The sequence below is a fragment of the Lepidochelys kempii genome, chromosome 17, assembly GCF_965140265.1.
Source record: "Lepidochelys kempii isolate rLepKem1 chromosome 17, rLepKem1.hap2, whole genome shotgun sequence".
Classification (NCBI taxonomy): domain Eukaryota; kingdom Metazoa; phylum Chordata; order Testudines; family Cheloniidae; genus Lepidochelys; species Lepidochelys kempii.
In genome coordinates, this window is record NC_133272.1 from 6418325 (window position 1) to 6432454 (window position 14130).

Sequence of the window (14130 nt, forward strand, 5' to 3'; positions counted from 1 at the left end):
TAAACAAAACAATTGAAGAAGAAACATATGTTTCACAATACTCTAGGTCTGGAAATACATTTATTTTATTTTATAACAGTTAGAAGAACCCTCCACTGCCTTCTTATTTATTTACACATACAAAAATGCCCCTTGTAAGCAAGTTCTCTGTACCTTTTTGTATGCTACCCACCCAATTATTTACTTAGAAAACATCAGCAGAATACACACAGTATGGCAACATAGTTGTTCTGGATTTAGTTAGTTTGATTTATCTATTCAATTACAGGAGGTGAGGAAATCAATATTCTACAGTCTTTAAATCTACTTAAATTCAGAGAAGGTGAACTGCATATGTAAACATTTATAGCCATGGGACTAACATGACATTACCTATGGAGGGCCCTATTCAAGCTGCTAATAACTGAATCAAAGACTTTTTTCAAATCTCACTGTCTATATGATTTATATATTTTACCAGTTAATGGGCCTCAAAATGCCCAGAAAGGAAATGTAAAAGGAACCTCAGACTTCTCCTGCCTCCATAAGTATCACAAGCTTTATTGTCCAGGAGCAGCCCCCACCCCCCCGCCCCATGTGCGGCAGTCCTTTGTTCACAAAAGAGGCTATGCCATTTGCTCTTGATTCACAAAGGTGTAAAAGAGCTATGTACTCTCTCTGTCTAGAAAATACATGTTCATGCTCTATAGCAGTAGGTGAAATAAGCAGAATACATTCTTGAAGAATAATGCCTACCAGATGCTAACAAAAACAAGAGAGCAAGATGATTAGTATTCTGGGAACTGAATGGCTCAGGTGATTCATCCTGTGATATGGAGTTTTCCCACTTTAGATCATCAGTCCAAATCTGTCCCAAGTCAGTAGTATCCAAAAGTTGTGGCCATCTGATTTTTCACCTGTCTACTTGAAACTAGCTGGTAATCTCACAGAGTTTTCTAGTTGAGTAGCACCTGCATCTCAAAGAACAACCATCACAGATGAATGAGATGAATTCATTAATTTGTTGGCAGTCTCAGTAGAAAGGCCAATAATAAGTGGGCATAGAGATTAACTACCTTATGTCCCATAAAGACGGAGTCTTTCCCTTTTCACATAGCTGAAGGGCAACATGCACTGGAAACTGGCACAGCTGAATCCCATTGTGTGCTAAGAGCGGCCATCAGTCCCCAGAGCTTTTAGTCTTTCACCTTCCACAAGCACCACATCCATAATTTTTTTTAGAAAGGCAAAAAAATAAATCCATATATAACAATTTTTTTAATCTCTCATTTACCCAATCTACCCAAGTCCTTTCTGTCAATTTATTCCTTCTATATTTCTGCCTAGAGAAACACCCACCAGGAGTTGCAAGACATTAACGTTACTACATGCATCCCTGCAGCTGAGTCTTTCCCAAGCCAAGCAATGATCCAGCAGCAAGTGCCCAATCAACAGCGTCAGGTCATTTTAATTTCTCTGCACATCTCCACAGTCTATAGGGCATAGCTGTTCCTAGAAGTAATCATGTATGCTGCACTGGCATCTCCGAGCCCACTGCAGTCAGTTCTGACTTAAGGCTGTCTTTAAAAATCATCAGTTTACATTTTTCCAACTGAATCAACTACATCAAGTTTAAAATCCCCTTTTTAAGCGTCCCCATTCTACACTGCACAACTCTGACACAAAAATCCTCAGTTCTTTAAAAGCACATTTCAGTAAACAAAACACTAAACTGATCAGACCCCACAAATTATTACTTTTTCTGCAAATATAGTAAAATTCTTATCAAATAACATACTCAAACACTTATTAAAATAGCTATTCTGCTACTAACATTTGTCCTAAAAGGTATTACTTAAAAGACCTCGAATTTACAGCCCAGGCATCCCTTTTAATGAAGCGACAGAAGGTAAAAAACTGCAAGACGGGCACTGCTGGGTTCCTGTTTTCCTGGGCACTGAATAGGTGATGTCCCTAATAAGAATGGCTTGTTATAGGACCATTATTAAAACCTCTTGACTACTGTGGAGAACTGAAAAAGGGCCAAATCCTCCCCCTGCTTCACAGATCAGCACCACGAACAGAGGACCTGAATGCAATCACTATCTATAACAACAAACTACCTTTATACCAACCAGGTAATTACAGATTCAGGTCAAGGACTCCAGACCATATTGATTACATCTCTGTGCAACAAGGACCCTCCAGCACTGGCCGTCTCCACTCATGCAGGGGGACAGCTTAAGTATCTATGACGCCAAGATTCCTCAGGCCCTATCAACGCCAGTAACAGGAAACCAATGACCGCTCAGGCCTGTCAGCTATTGCCTCTGGCAAGAGGGACAGAATGGGAATTCATAATGTTGGTTACTTCATCTGCCAGCTGCATTCACACATCTTTACTACCTGAGTAACTGATCTCTGCTGCTCCAAAGAAACACTCCTAGGTGTATGGTATTTGGGAATAAATATTTGATCACACACAACAGAAAAGAGCTTGGATGTTTTAAGGTGTGACAACAGAGGCGTTTATTAAATTCCAAGGGAGAGTATTGCTGGACAGTACAAGTTTTCCATGTAGTCCTTACCTCAGTGGTGTTTGTATGAATAATAAAAGATCAAATGAATAAAGTTTTCACTTACTTCATCAGGGGCGGAGGGGGAGGGAGAAAGAATGGCTCAGCCGGTTATAATATGTCAATTGCTTTCTTTTGTTACCATTTTGTTGCTCAAGTGGCAATGCAACAAAATTGTTTCATGGCCCATGGGTAAATTTTAAAACAATCAGTTTTACTTGAGAAAAAAAATATTGTTTTCCCTAAGTCTATATTTATTTTTAATTGAAGAAGGCTATATTAATATCTGTTGCTGTATACTCCTGAACGCTTCTATGCAATCTGTTAAAATTTGGGCTAAATTCTACTCTTTTAAAAGTCTTATCACTGATTTTGAATGTTCGTCACTGTCAACTTGAAATTATAGTGCATTTAAATCCTTAAAGGGACATTCTCCCCCAATGGATGTGAGTGGTATGTGTGCATTCAGGGACAAATATAAGGGATATCTTACTGAAGACATTTTTGCTAACTCTTATATTTAAAGATACAGTTAAAATGTAAATAAGTTTATATCTCTCATTGATCTAAAAAAATACTGAAATGCAGAAGAAATAAAACCATTCACATCTGCACTTAGATAATAATCCTACTGAAATACTGTACCTTTACATTTGACTCGCATAATCTTCATCATTGTTCATTTTAGTTTTTTTACAATAATATTTTTTCAGTGAATCAATGTTCCATTACAACATTATACTCTAGGACAAAATATTAATATAAACATCTTAGTACATCAAAATAATATCCTTACACAAAATATCCATTTTATTATAGTTGGTTCTATGAAATATTTCTTGATATATTTAGTGTGCTATTACTAAAGTACTCTTCTGATGTTATCACTTGCATCAAAGAATCGCTTATTTACCTTCATTCAGTGTGACTTATTTCATTTACTTCTATCCAGTCCATTAGGAATTTTCTGAAATAGAGCATTCATTCACTTATAGGTATATAAATTATGGCATTGCTTAGAAAAGCAATACTGGCAAAGTTGTTCATCTATGGCTTTAATTTTACACAAGATATTTTAAAATTCTTATGTCTATTTAATTTTAATCTAATTATGTTAGGAGGATCATGTATAGTATTGCCTCCTGGTTCAGCTATCAGTTCTGAAATATTACCTGCAAACTAAGGGTAAAACTTTCAAAAGCATCTGAGTTACTTAGGAGTCTAAGTTCCACTTTCAAAAACGATGTAGGCATTTAGCAGCTTAAGTCTTTCTGAAAGTCAATGGCACTTAGGGTACAAGTGCCTAAGTCACTTTTGAAAATGGAACTCCTAAATAGCAGATATTAAGCTCTGAATATCTTTGAACGTAGACACTGGACAAGATTCCTTTCACTATATGGTATTGAGAAGAACTAGCTGTGGTGTTTATATTTCACAGTAAACATTCACAATAATATGGTGACCACACAACTGATGTTATAGAGATGTAGGCCTGCATACTCTACTTGTGCAGCGGGCAAGCTCTCTTTCACTCCATTTACAAACTATCAAATGAAATTGTCGAAGCTCTTTGTAATTCATTAGCCCCACATTCATCAGCTCCCCTGGGTCTGCTGCATGCTGAATCACAGCTTGGAGATTCGTACCGTACACCCCACAACAACTCTAACCCCCGCACCCAGGAGTTCATGGAAATCTCTTTGTGCTACATGCTTAGCGAACGTCCAGCAAAGGTGGTACATTGAAAAATATAGACTGAGCACTTACTGAGGGACAGCAGCACGGACATACTTAAGAGTTTTATGGCTCGAATCATAAAATCATAGGACTGGAAGGGACCTTGTGAGTGCTTAACCACCCTGACAGTTAGGAAGTTTTTCCTAATGTCCACCCTAAACCTCCCTTGCAGCAATTGAAGTCCATTGCTTCTAGTCCTCAGAGGTTAGGAAAAACAATTTTTCTCCCTCCTCCTTGTAACAACGTTTTATGTACTTGAAACCTGTTATCATGTCCCCTCTCAGGCTTCTCTTCTCCAGACTAAGCTAACCCAATTTTTTCAACCTTCCCTCATAGGTCATGTTTTCTAGACCTTTCATTATTTTAGTTGCTCTTCTCTGGACTCTCTCCAATTTGTCCACATCCTTCCTGAAATGTGGTGCCCAGAACTGCACACAATACTCCAGTTGAGGACTAATCAGCGCAGAGTAGAGTGGAATAATTACTTCTCATGTCTTTTTTCAGAATAGCAGCCATGTTAGTCTGTATTCGCAAAAAGAAAAGGAATACTTGTGGCACCTTAGAGACAAACAAATTTATTTGAGCATAAGCTTTCGTGAGCTACAGCTCACTTCATCGGATGCATTCAGTGGAAAATACAGTGGGGAGATTTATATACATAGAGAACATGAAACAATGGGTGTTACCATACACACTGTAACAAGAGTGATCACTTAAGGTGAGCTATTACCAGCAGGAGAGTGGGGGGGGGGGAACCTTTTGTAGTGATAATCAAGGTGGGCCATTTCCAGCAGTTGACAAGAATGTCTGAGGAACGGAGGTGGGGGGGAGGAATAAACATGGGGAAATAGTTTTACTTTGTGTAATGACCCATCCACTCCCAGTCTCTATTCAAGCCTAAGTTAATTGTATCCAGTTTGCAAATTAACTCCAATTCAGCAGTCTCTCGTTGGAGTCTGTTTTTGAAGTTTTTTTGTTGAAGAATTGCAACTTTTAGGTCTGTAATCGAGTGACCAAAGAGATTGAAGTGTTCTCCAACTGGTTTTTGAATGTTATAATTCTTGACGTCTGATTTGTATCCATTTATTCTTTTATGTAGAGACTGTCCAGTTTGACCAATGTACATGGCAGAGGGGCATTGCTGGCACATGATGGCATATATCACATTGGTAGATGTGCAGGTGAACGAGCCTCTGATAGTGTGGCTGATGTGATTAGGCCCTATGATGGTGTCCCCTGAATAGACATGTGGACACAGTTGGCAACGGGCTTTGTTGCAAGGATAGGTTCCTGGGTTAGTGGTTCTGTTGTGTGGTGTGTGGTTGCTGGTGAGTATTTGCTTCAGGTTGGGGGGCTGTCTGTAAGCAAGGACTGGCCTGTCTCCCAAGATCTGAGAGAGTGATGGGTTGTCCTTCAGGATAGGTTTTAGATCCTTGATGATGCGTTGGAGAGGTTTTAGTTGGGGGCTGAAGGTGATGGCTAGTGGCGTTCTGTTATTTTCTTTGTTGGACCTGTCCTGTAGTAGGTGACTTCTGGGTACTCTTCTGGCTCTGTCAATCTGTTTCTTTGTTTCAGCAGGTAGGTATTGTAGTTGTAAGAATGCTTGCTTACAACACTCCTGCTAATACATCCCAGAATGATGTTCGCTTTTTTTGCAACAGCGTTACACTATTGACTAATATTTAGCTTGTGGTCCACTATGACCCCCAGATCCCTTTCTGCAGTACTCCTCCCTAGGCAGTCATTTCCCATTTTGTATGTGTGCAACTGATTGTTCCTTCCTAAATGGAGTACTTTGTATTTGTCCTTATTGAATTTCATCCTATTTACTTCAGACCAGCTCTCCAGTTTGTCCAGATCATTTTGAATTTTAATCCTATCCTCCTAGGCACTTGCAACCCCTCCCAGCTTGGTATCGTCTGCAGACTTTATAAGTGTACTCTCTATGCCATTATCTAAATCATTGATGGAGATATTGAACAGAACCAGACCCAGAACTGATCCCTGCAGGACCCCACTCGTTATGTCCTTCCAGCATGACTGTGAACCACTGATAACTACTCTCTAGGAATGATTTTCCAACCAGTTTTGCACACACCTTGTAGTAGCTCTATCTAGTTTGTTTATGAGAAAGTCATGCGAGACAGTATCAAAAGCCTTACTAAAATCAAGACATATCATGTCTACCGCTTGCCCCCTATCCACAAGGCTTGTTACCCTCTCAAGGAAAGCTATCAGGTTGGTTTGACATGTTTTGTTCTTGACAAATCCATGCTGACTGTTACTTATCACCTTATTATCTTCTAGATGTTTTCAAATTGATTGCTTAATTATTTGCTCTATTAACTTTCTGGGTACAGAAGTTAAGTTGACTGGTCTGTAATTCCCTGGGTTGTCCTTATTTCCCTTTTTATAGATGGGCACTATATTTACCCTTTTCCAGTCTTCTGGAATTTCTCTCATCTTCTATGACTTTTCAAAGATAATTGCCAATGGCTCAGATATCTCCTCCGTCAGCTCCTTGAGTATTCTAGAATGCATATCATCAGGCTCTGGTGATTTGAAGACCTCTAATTTGTCTAAGTAATTTTTAACTTGTTCTTTCCCTATTTTAGCCTCTTCTGATCCTACTTCATTTTCACTGGTATTCACTAGGTTAGCCATCCAATCACCGCCAACCTTCTTGGTGAAAACCAAAACAAAGAAGTCATTTGGCACCTCTGGCATTTCCACATTTTCTGTTATTGTTTTTCCCCCTTCATTGAGTAACAGTCCTACCCTGTCCTTCGTCTTCCTCTTGCTTCTAATGTATTTGTAGAATAGGCAATATATACGTTTTATACAAACTTTTCTGGTAGGGGCAGGTTGCCTTAAATGATTTTTGAGAGAGCGCCTAGTGCACAATATAACCTGATGCATGAATTAGGGCCTCTATAATAGAAGATGATAACGAACAGGAGTATTTATGCACCTCACCAAATTCTGTACCTAGACTGCTATGTATATTCACGTGAATCAGATTTCCACAATAAGGAGATACTCCAAGATACAGGCAGTATTTCGTCTGCTCTTTGTGCACACGTAGCCTGGGGATAGCTCTCCATAGTCACCAATACCCAGAACCTTCTCAGAGCAGAGAAACAAGTGATTCAGAAACACAACATCCTCATCAGATTGCAGCAACAGAACAAGCGTCAACATTAGGGACTGAAATCAACACATGCATGCAAATTTGGTTGCATACTGCAAAAAAAAAACAACCACCCCAAAACAAACAAAAAATCATGTATCCTTTACCAAAAGGTAAACCCTAACGTTTAACTCTACCCAAGGTCACTCTTTATCAAAATGTTAACCGATCAAAAGGATTTAAATATAAATTGAGCAAATAAAGTCATTTTCATTAAAGAAACCCAACGAAACCTACCTCCAATCTTTGCTGTTAAAAATAGCCCTTCCATAATTTAAATATAATTTACTAAATTCTGTCTAACATAATAATTAGATCTCACTTCTTTATTACAGAAATTGCCCTGATTCTATATTCAGTAACTTTGATTTTATTTTGGTATAACTCCCTGGCTCTCATTGGAGATCTTCCTGATCCACCTGATCACTGCAGGTGGCCTATACTTTTTAAAATTAAGAATTATTTTAAATCCTCTGTGCCAGAACATATTACATGATAGCATGGTTTTGCTGACATAACCTATAAAAGTTATCATAATAAAAATATGTACACCGTTGTCGTTTTAAACACAAAGACAGAGCTGTCACCAGCAGGGGGTTGGTGGGCAAGGTTGAGTGCGTGTGAGCTATTAAATGCGCTGCAAGAATCATCAAAGATGATAAACTGTACTTGTAATCTTTTGATGGCAAGACCAAGTGATAGCACTTGATAAGAGGGGCGCCACACTCGTCACATCTCTAAGCAACAGGCAATCAAACAACCAGATAAGCATCTTCATAAAGTGCAACAGACTCAAATGTATGGGTCAGAACTGAAGAATCACTTCCTGGTTCAGGTTAGGTAATAAAAAATTTATGACCTACTTAAAAAAAAAAAAACCTTTCAAACCTAAAAAGGTATTTTCCAATAAACTTGTTTTCATAAAGAATGTAAGCCATTTAGGACGTGCCTTGGTAATATCAGCAGGAAATAAGAATATTTGCAGTACTGGACTTTTGAAGACAAAAATTTAATGCAGCTCAAGAATGGTATTTAAAATAAAATCCTTACATTCAAAACTGAGTTTAATGTAATTTGCTGCACACATCCATTAAGCATTTTTTTGAAATGAAAAGATTAGAGGAAGAGAGAATGAGTGCTAAATAGTCTGTCTCTCATCTGCTGGACTCTGTTTCAAGTGCAGAATGAAACCTTGAGAAAAAGTGCATGCATTTTCTTGTATCTCCTTAACTCTTTAGGAGAGGCCACATCACTAAACCATCAAATGTAATCTGGCACATCTATCTGTACGAAAGAGTTTCTGCATGGGAAAGAACCAGGGCTCAGCCAATACAAAGGCTTCAAATAGAGGTTAAAGTCTCTGAATCAAAAATCATTGCAAATCCAAACTGTTTGGAAGTGGATTTAAATAAAATATTGCTATCAGCATGCCACTGGCAAAATCCATGTATTGTTTGTAAGAAACTTATGAAGTATTATAACAAAACTGTATGGTTGTACGAGAAATATATTTTAGACTTATAACAATATACACTAATTTAAATGTGGACACACATGTTACAAGCATTACCAAAAAAAGCTTCATCACATGCATATGAGCCCCTTTAAACAAAGGCCCCATCTACACTACAGAAGAGGGCTATTTAGCAGAGAGTTAGCCATCTGCTTGCATTGTTTATTGTCTGTAGTGTAGATGGAACAACTTGGTTATAGAATCATGTTACAGACTAGCTAAGGACTTAGGTCACAGTTCGTTATTTGTATTGTTCTAGCCACCCTGCAAATGCCCCTAAATATGCTGGACAGCTGCCATGGTTGGATTTGTAGGGTGGAATAGCCTAAAACATTAATAATTTGGTTTTCAAAATTTCGAATATACTGACCGAGATTACCATTATGATCTAAATCTCTTAAGTTTTATTTTTAAAAGATGACATTTTTCAGATGAACTACTAAAAAAATGCATCGGTTTGGATACTTAGGTTTCCCTATATAGCCAAGACAATTTTCTCAATATTTCATATACATTTATTAAAAATATTCCCAAGACGCAGTCCCAGATGTCTGCCTAGTTTCAAGCAGAGTTAATTTAACAACTTTAAAATGTCTGAAAATAGGGATTTATATGTCAGTGGTGATATAAACTTAACTATGGAGTGTGAGTGTAATTGCTACACTTAATTATAAACACGGATCTAGAAAAAGACACCAAAATAAATAGATCTGGCACACAAAAGTAGCATCTTGGATTCAGAATTTATATCTATAGCAAACAGAATCCGGAACAGGAGCTTTCATTTTAACTCTCTTTAAAACACCCTTCACAAATCAGTTTCTTTATGTGTTGCAGTTTCCTTTTACAGTTTAAACCTCAATCCAATCAGCAGTCTCTAGGGATTTTCAAATCGCTAAAGATTAAAATCCTCTCTGACTCGACTGGTTGACTAATGCTGTGTGTTTAATAATTCTACTTGTGAGAGATTTTATTTGACAAAATCCTGCTGTGTGCAACCTTCACATTCTATACAGCTGTACTGGAATGTAAAACCCCACTGCCCTTGTTTCTTTATACATAGCATACCATGGCACTAAGAAACAAGGGCAGAAAACTTTATACTACATATATTATTAGGCTGATATTGAAATAATCATGGTTTATTTAAAGTTGTTCTCCATTGCAAAAAGAGTCAGTGAAAAATATCCCTGCTAAAGAAACATTGATTAGTTTATCTGATAGGCATTGTTTGCTCACAGACATTGCTAATATATACAAGGATATTTTTCATTGGTAGGTAATTTATAACCCTGATAGACAGAGATTATTAGTGTAATGATTTTCTAAACTTTATGCTTTCACTAATAAAAGTATTCCTGTGTTAGCCCTGACACACCTTCTCTTTCTTTAGATCAGGGACTTTGATATTCTGTTTAAGTAAACTGAACACATATATTGTATTTAGATTTTCTACCAGTACTGCTACTTCACATTCAAATGATCAAAGGCAAAATGAGTCATCATCCTGGTAGCTTTCAATATAAGTTAATTAAATATAAGATAGCACAGACCCTACAGTAGATCTGAAAATTTTGACAGCTCTTTAAATATATGGCTTTGATTAGTAACAACATGTTACTAAGCAAATAAATAAAAGTTTGACAAATGCCATTAATGTCAATCAAAACACGTGTTTTCTACCTGAGGTAGCATCGATCACCGTTGAAACTCCTCTGCGATCAGAAATCGGACGTGATGATCCTGGCATGCTAACAGGTTCAGAGCGAACAGGCTGAATCCTAAAATTTAAAATCATATGTGTCACCTACGTCAAAATCACTGCTCGTTAAGGCCGTTCTTAAATCAAGAAAACTGAACAAGTCCAATCAATTAAAGAACTATTTATTCTAAAATCAACCAAGCGTTGAAAGCTTTTATTTTCCACTGGTGTGTGGATCCAATCAATGGATGATAAATTTCATGAAAATTAAGTATCTCCATACTTTTTCTTAAGATTAGAGCTCTTAGAAAGCCGCAAAGAAAAAAGAAAACCTTAGCTCCACAAATTCCCCTTATTGCCCACAGGTATGGTACAAGTCCTTTGGCTCGGCAGGCAAAACTGGTTTGTGTGAGGAGGGAATGTTTAATGTTTAATGTTATGTTTTTAACTACCCACTCTCCTGCCAGCATACATCTTTCTTCATTTAATCAATTATTTTTATATATATATACATATAATTATTTAAATATCCAGCATCGGGACATCAGCTGGCTGGGTTCCAAAGAACCTTAGAAAGCCAGGTATACACATTAAGAGTCCAATCCGGAATATCCTTACACAGGGGGCAATGTAATTGAAGGCAATGGGCCTACTCACATGAGTAAAGATTATTCACTTCAAGTTCAGGGCCCAGGAGAGTTTGCATAATGTTCAGCAGGGTTGGTCATCTTCCACACTTGCACTGTTTTATGCGTGGGAGATGGGAATACGGTCTAAATCCCAGAGAGCCAATACCATGAAACTTTAGGTTCCAGAATCACCTGTTGGCTCTGAAAGTCGTAGACTTGTTAACTCTTTCTAGCTATCATAGGGGAAGCAGAAATTTATGACGAATATGGCACTTTTTAAAAATCACTGCCTACCAATAAATACTAACAACCTCCCCCCAGAAAGCCCACATTCAAAGACTGATAACTTTAAATGAATGAAACTGAGAACAACTAACATCTGAAAGTTTTGGGGAAACATATTGAGATGAACTACTTATTATACCCATTTTCAGCAGAGTAACAGCACTAGGTCTCACTCTGACACCTTCTGATAATCTATTAGCAACATTACAAGGAAGTCAGCTGCTCCCAGAAAGTGGTTAATAATGTTAGGAAATCAAAAATAAGAATGGAGGAAAACAAAGCAAACCCATACAAAGTAAATTGAAAAAAGGCAAGGATATGAGTTACTCTTTAAGAAGAAACAGAAGTCATGAACCAACTCAAGGAGCGACTTTTGGTTTGTTGTATTGAGATGTTCTTGCTGTTGGCAGAGGCAGATAAAAACACACGTCCATCATACAATGTGATTTTGCCAATGACAAAAAAAGCATACATGAGGGAAAAGGTTTTCGAGGCATCTCTAGGTTCAAATCTAGTACCAGAATTTTACATAATACACTGAACAAGGAAAGAAAAGAAGATGGAAAAGGGGGAAAAAAAGACATTCCAGTAGTTCACTTAGTGTTCCAACACACTGAACCCTTTATAGTCAGCAGGCTATAAATCTACACCCTGATGCTCCTAGTCATGTTATAGCAAATGATGTTGCTAAGCAATGCAGAAACTGTGAAAGGCAATGAAGCACTGAACATTTTAGAGCTTAAGTGCAACAGAACAAGACAACTGGACTTTGCACATATTCCATTGTTATTCAGGCAAGAAGCGGCAACAGAAGGGAATCTAGGCGATCACTAAAGACATTTGGATAGAAATTCTGATCATCACTTTGTCCTAGATGAATTTTTATCATTAACAAGGCATGTGATAGTCTAAGCATCTGATCCAAACAAGCTTGATATTAATAGTTATGTATTTACATAGAAGAATTTATTTGAGCAATTGGCTAATCTGTGTGTAAATAACTATGAAACATTCTTGTAAAATTAACTTTACTGTTACCTGAGACTGTTGAGATCAAGGTCATCTGTATCAAAGTCCAGAAGAGGCTGTGGGGTGTCACTTGGACCATGTGACTGCAGCACAGAAGAACTGGATGAAATGACCGTTGTTTGACCTGAGGGATGAATCGTTTTGAACTGGAACTGGGGGCCCATCCATAGGCGTCTGTGAGGTCCAGTGTGAGTCACTATTTCAACCTAGAAGAATATTGTACACCATATTGAGAAATTCCCTCAATCTCATGAGCCCTCTAGAATCCCAGGGCAACCAAACCGGAGAGAGGCATTTTGCTCCATTTCCTTAGAAGACATTTCAACAGAGCAAAATACAGAATGGCTTTGCTTATATAAGATCTGATCCTATAAAGGGCCTCCTACAAAGCTTTCAGAACCCTCAGTCCCGTGGTGTCAATGGGAGATGAAGGCACTCAAAAATGGATAAGGAGACACTCTGCACCTTGAAGGATTCAGCCAATGATCAGGAATTAAATGAGTGTAGAACCTAAACTGGATTCTGGGTTAAACTATTTTAGAAATTAACAGCATTTTAACCCTTCAAAATAAAAAAATCTACAGTGAATCAAATTTTCAAATCTGGGCTCCTACACATCATGTCCAAACCTTGTATTTGTGTGTTCATATGGGCACTTAGGCACCCAAATTCCTGTTTTAAACCTATGTGCTAATCTGAGCAGCTATATGCGGGAGTCAGAAATGTTATTAAGCCATCTGACTTTGAAAATTAAGCCCTATGTGTTGCTGAAGATCAGAAAACAACTTCTCTTGATCATTTCAATTTTATAAAAATTTCTAGGAGACAAAATCTCTGAATCTTCTTACATTGTTCGGGAGCCCATGACATTCACCATGACTGTCATTTCATATGACCAAGTTTTTACTTTGTTCTTACCATTGCAAAATGAATTCCATAGCTACAAAATTAACAGTTTACAATTTTTGGTGACAACAACAGAAGAACATAATTCAGTCTCTGTCCACCTAGACCAAGTGAAGCAACTGAAAACCTTCCCCCATACATCTTTGTCAACAACTTTAATCCTGACCAGGTCAGGGAGACCTCTCTTTAAGAGCAAGCTGTTACAATTTTGTTCAGTGCATCGTTCTGAAAGTTCACACTGTAAAAAGCACTTCTTCACATGTATAAAGTGTGAATTGTATTTCAAAACAAAGTTGATAATTACTGTTGGCATTTCTGAAGCTACTGCTGGCAGAGACCATCTTGCCGAAAAACAACATCATTTGTAATAGATCATACAGCTCCAGCCATACACACATTACCACATATATACAATACAACCACATATCTACAATACACTTACTTTAGCAAGACAGCTAAATGTTTAACATATATGCATTCAGTTGAAAGTCTGACCATTTAAGCAAAAGGGTTTATGTTCCATGTACTAGTGCATATATACATAACCTCAGGCCCATACTTCCATACATACTTTAAAATGGAGA

General features: G+C 37.7%; 1 protein-coding gene across 16 annotated transcripts in view; it reads right to left on the minus strand.

Annotated features, from left to right (window-relative positions):
* BCAS3 (BCAS3 microtubule associated cell migration factor) overlaps positions 1-14130 on the minus strand; it is a 500928-nt gene that overhangs the window by 257589 nt on the left and 229209 nt on the right. For 14 of the 16 annotated variants that reach the window (XR_012155467.1, XR_012155469.1, XR_012155468.1 and 11 more), the window contains 2 exons: positions 12650-12846; positions 10679-10776 (listed from right to left, as the gene is read on the minus strand). Coding sequence is in view for 13 of the 16 variants with exons in the window: in XM_073315905.1 (XP_073172006.1) it covers positions 10679-10776; positions 12650-12846 (295 nt within the window). In the remaining 3 variants the exon portion in view is untranslated. Of the gene's footprint in view, positions 1-615; positions 3523-10678; positions 10777-12649; positions 12847-14130 lie in introns of those variants that run through there. The other 2 variants (XM_073315913.1, XM_073315914.1) reach the window with 2 other exon arrangements.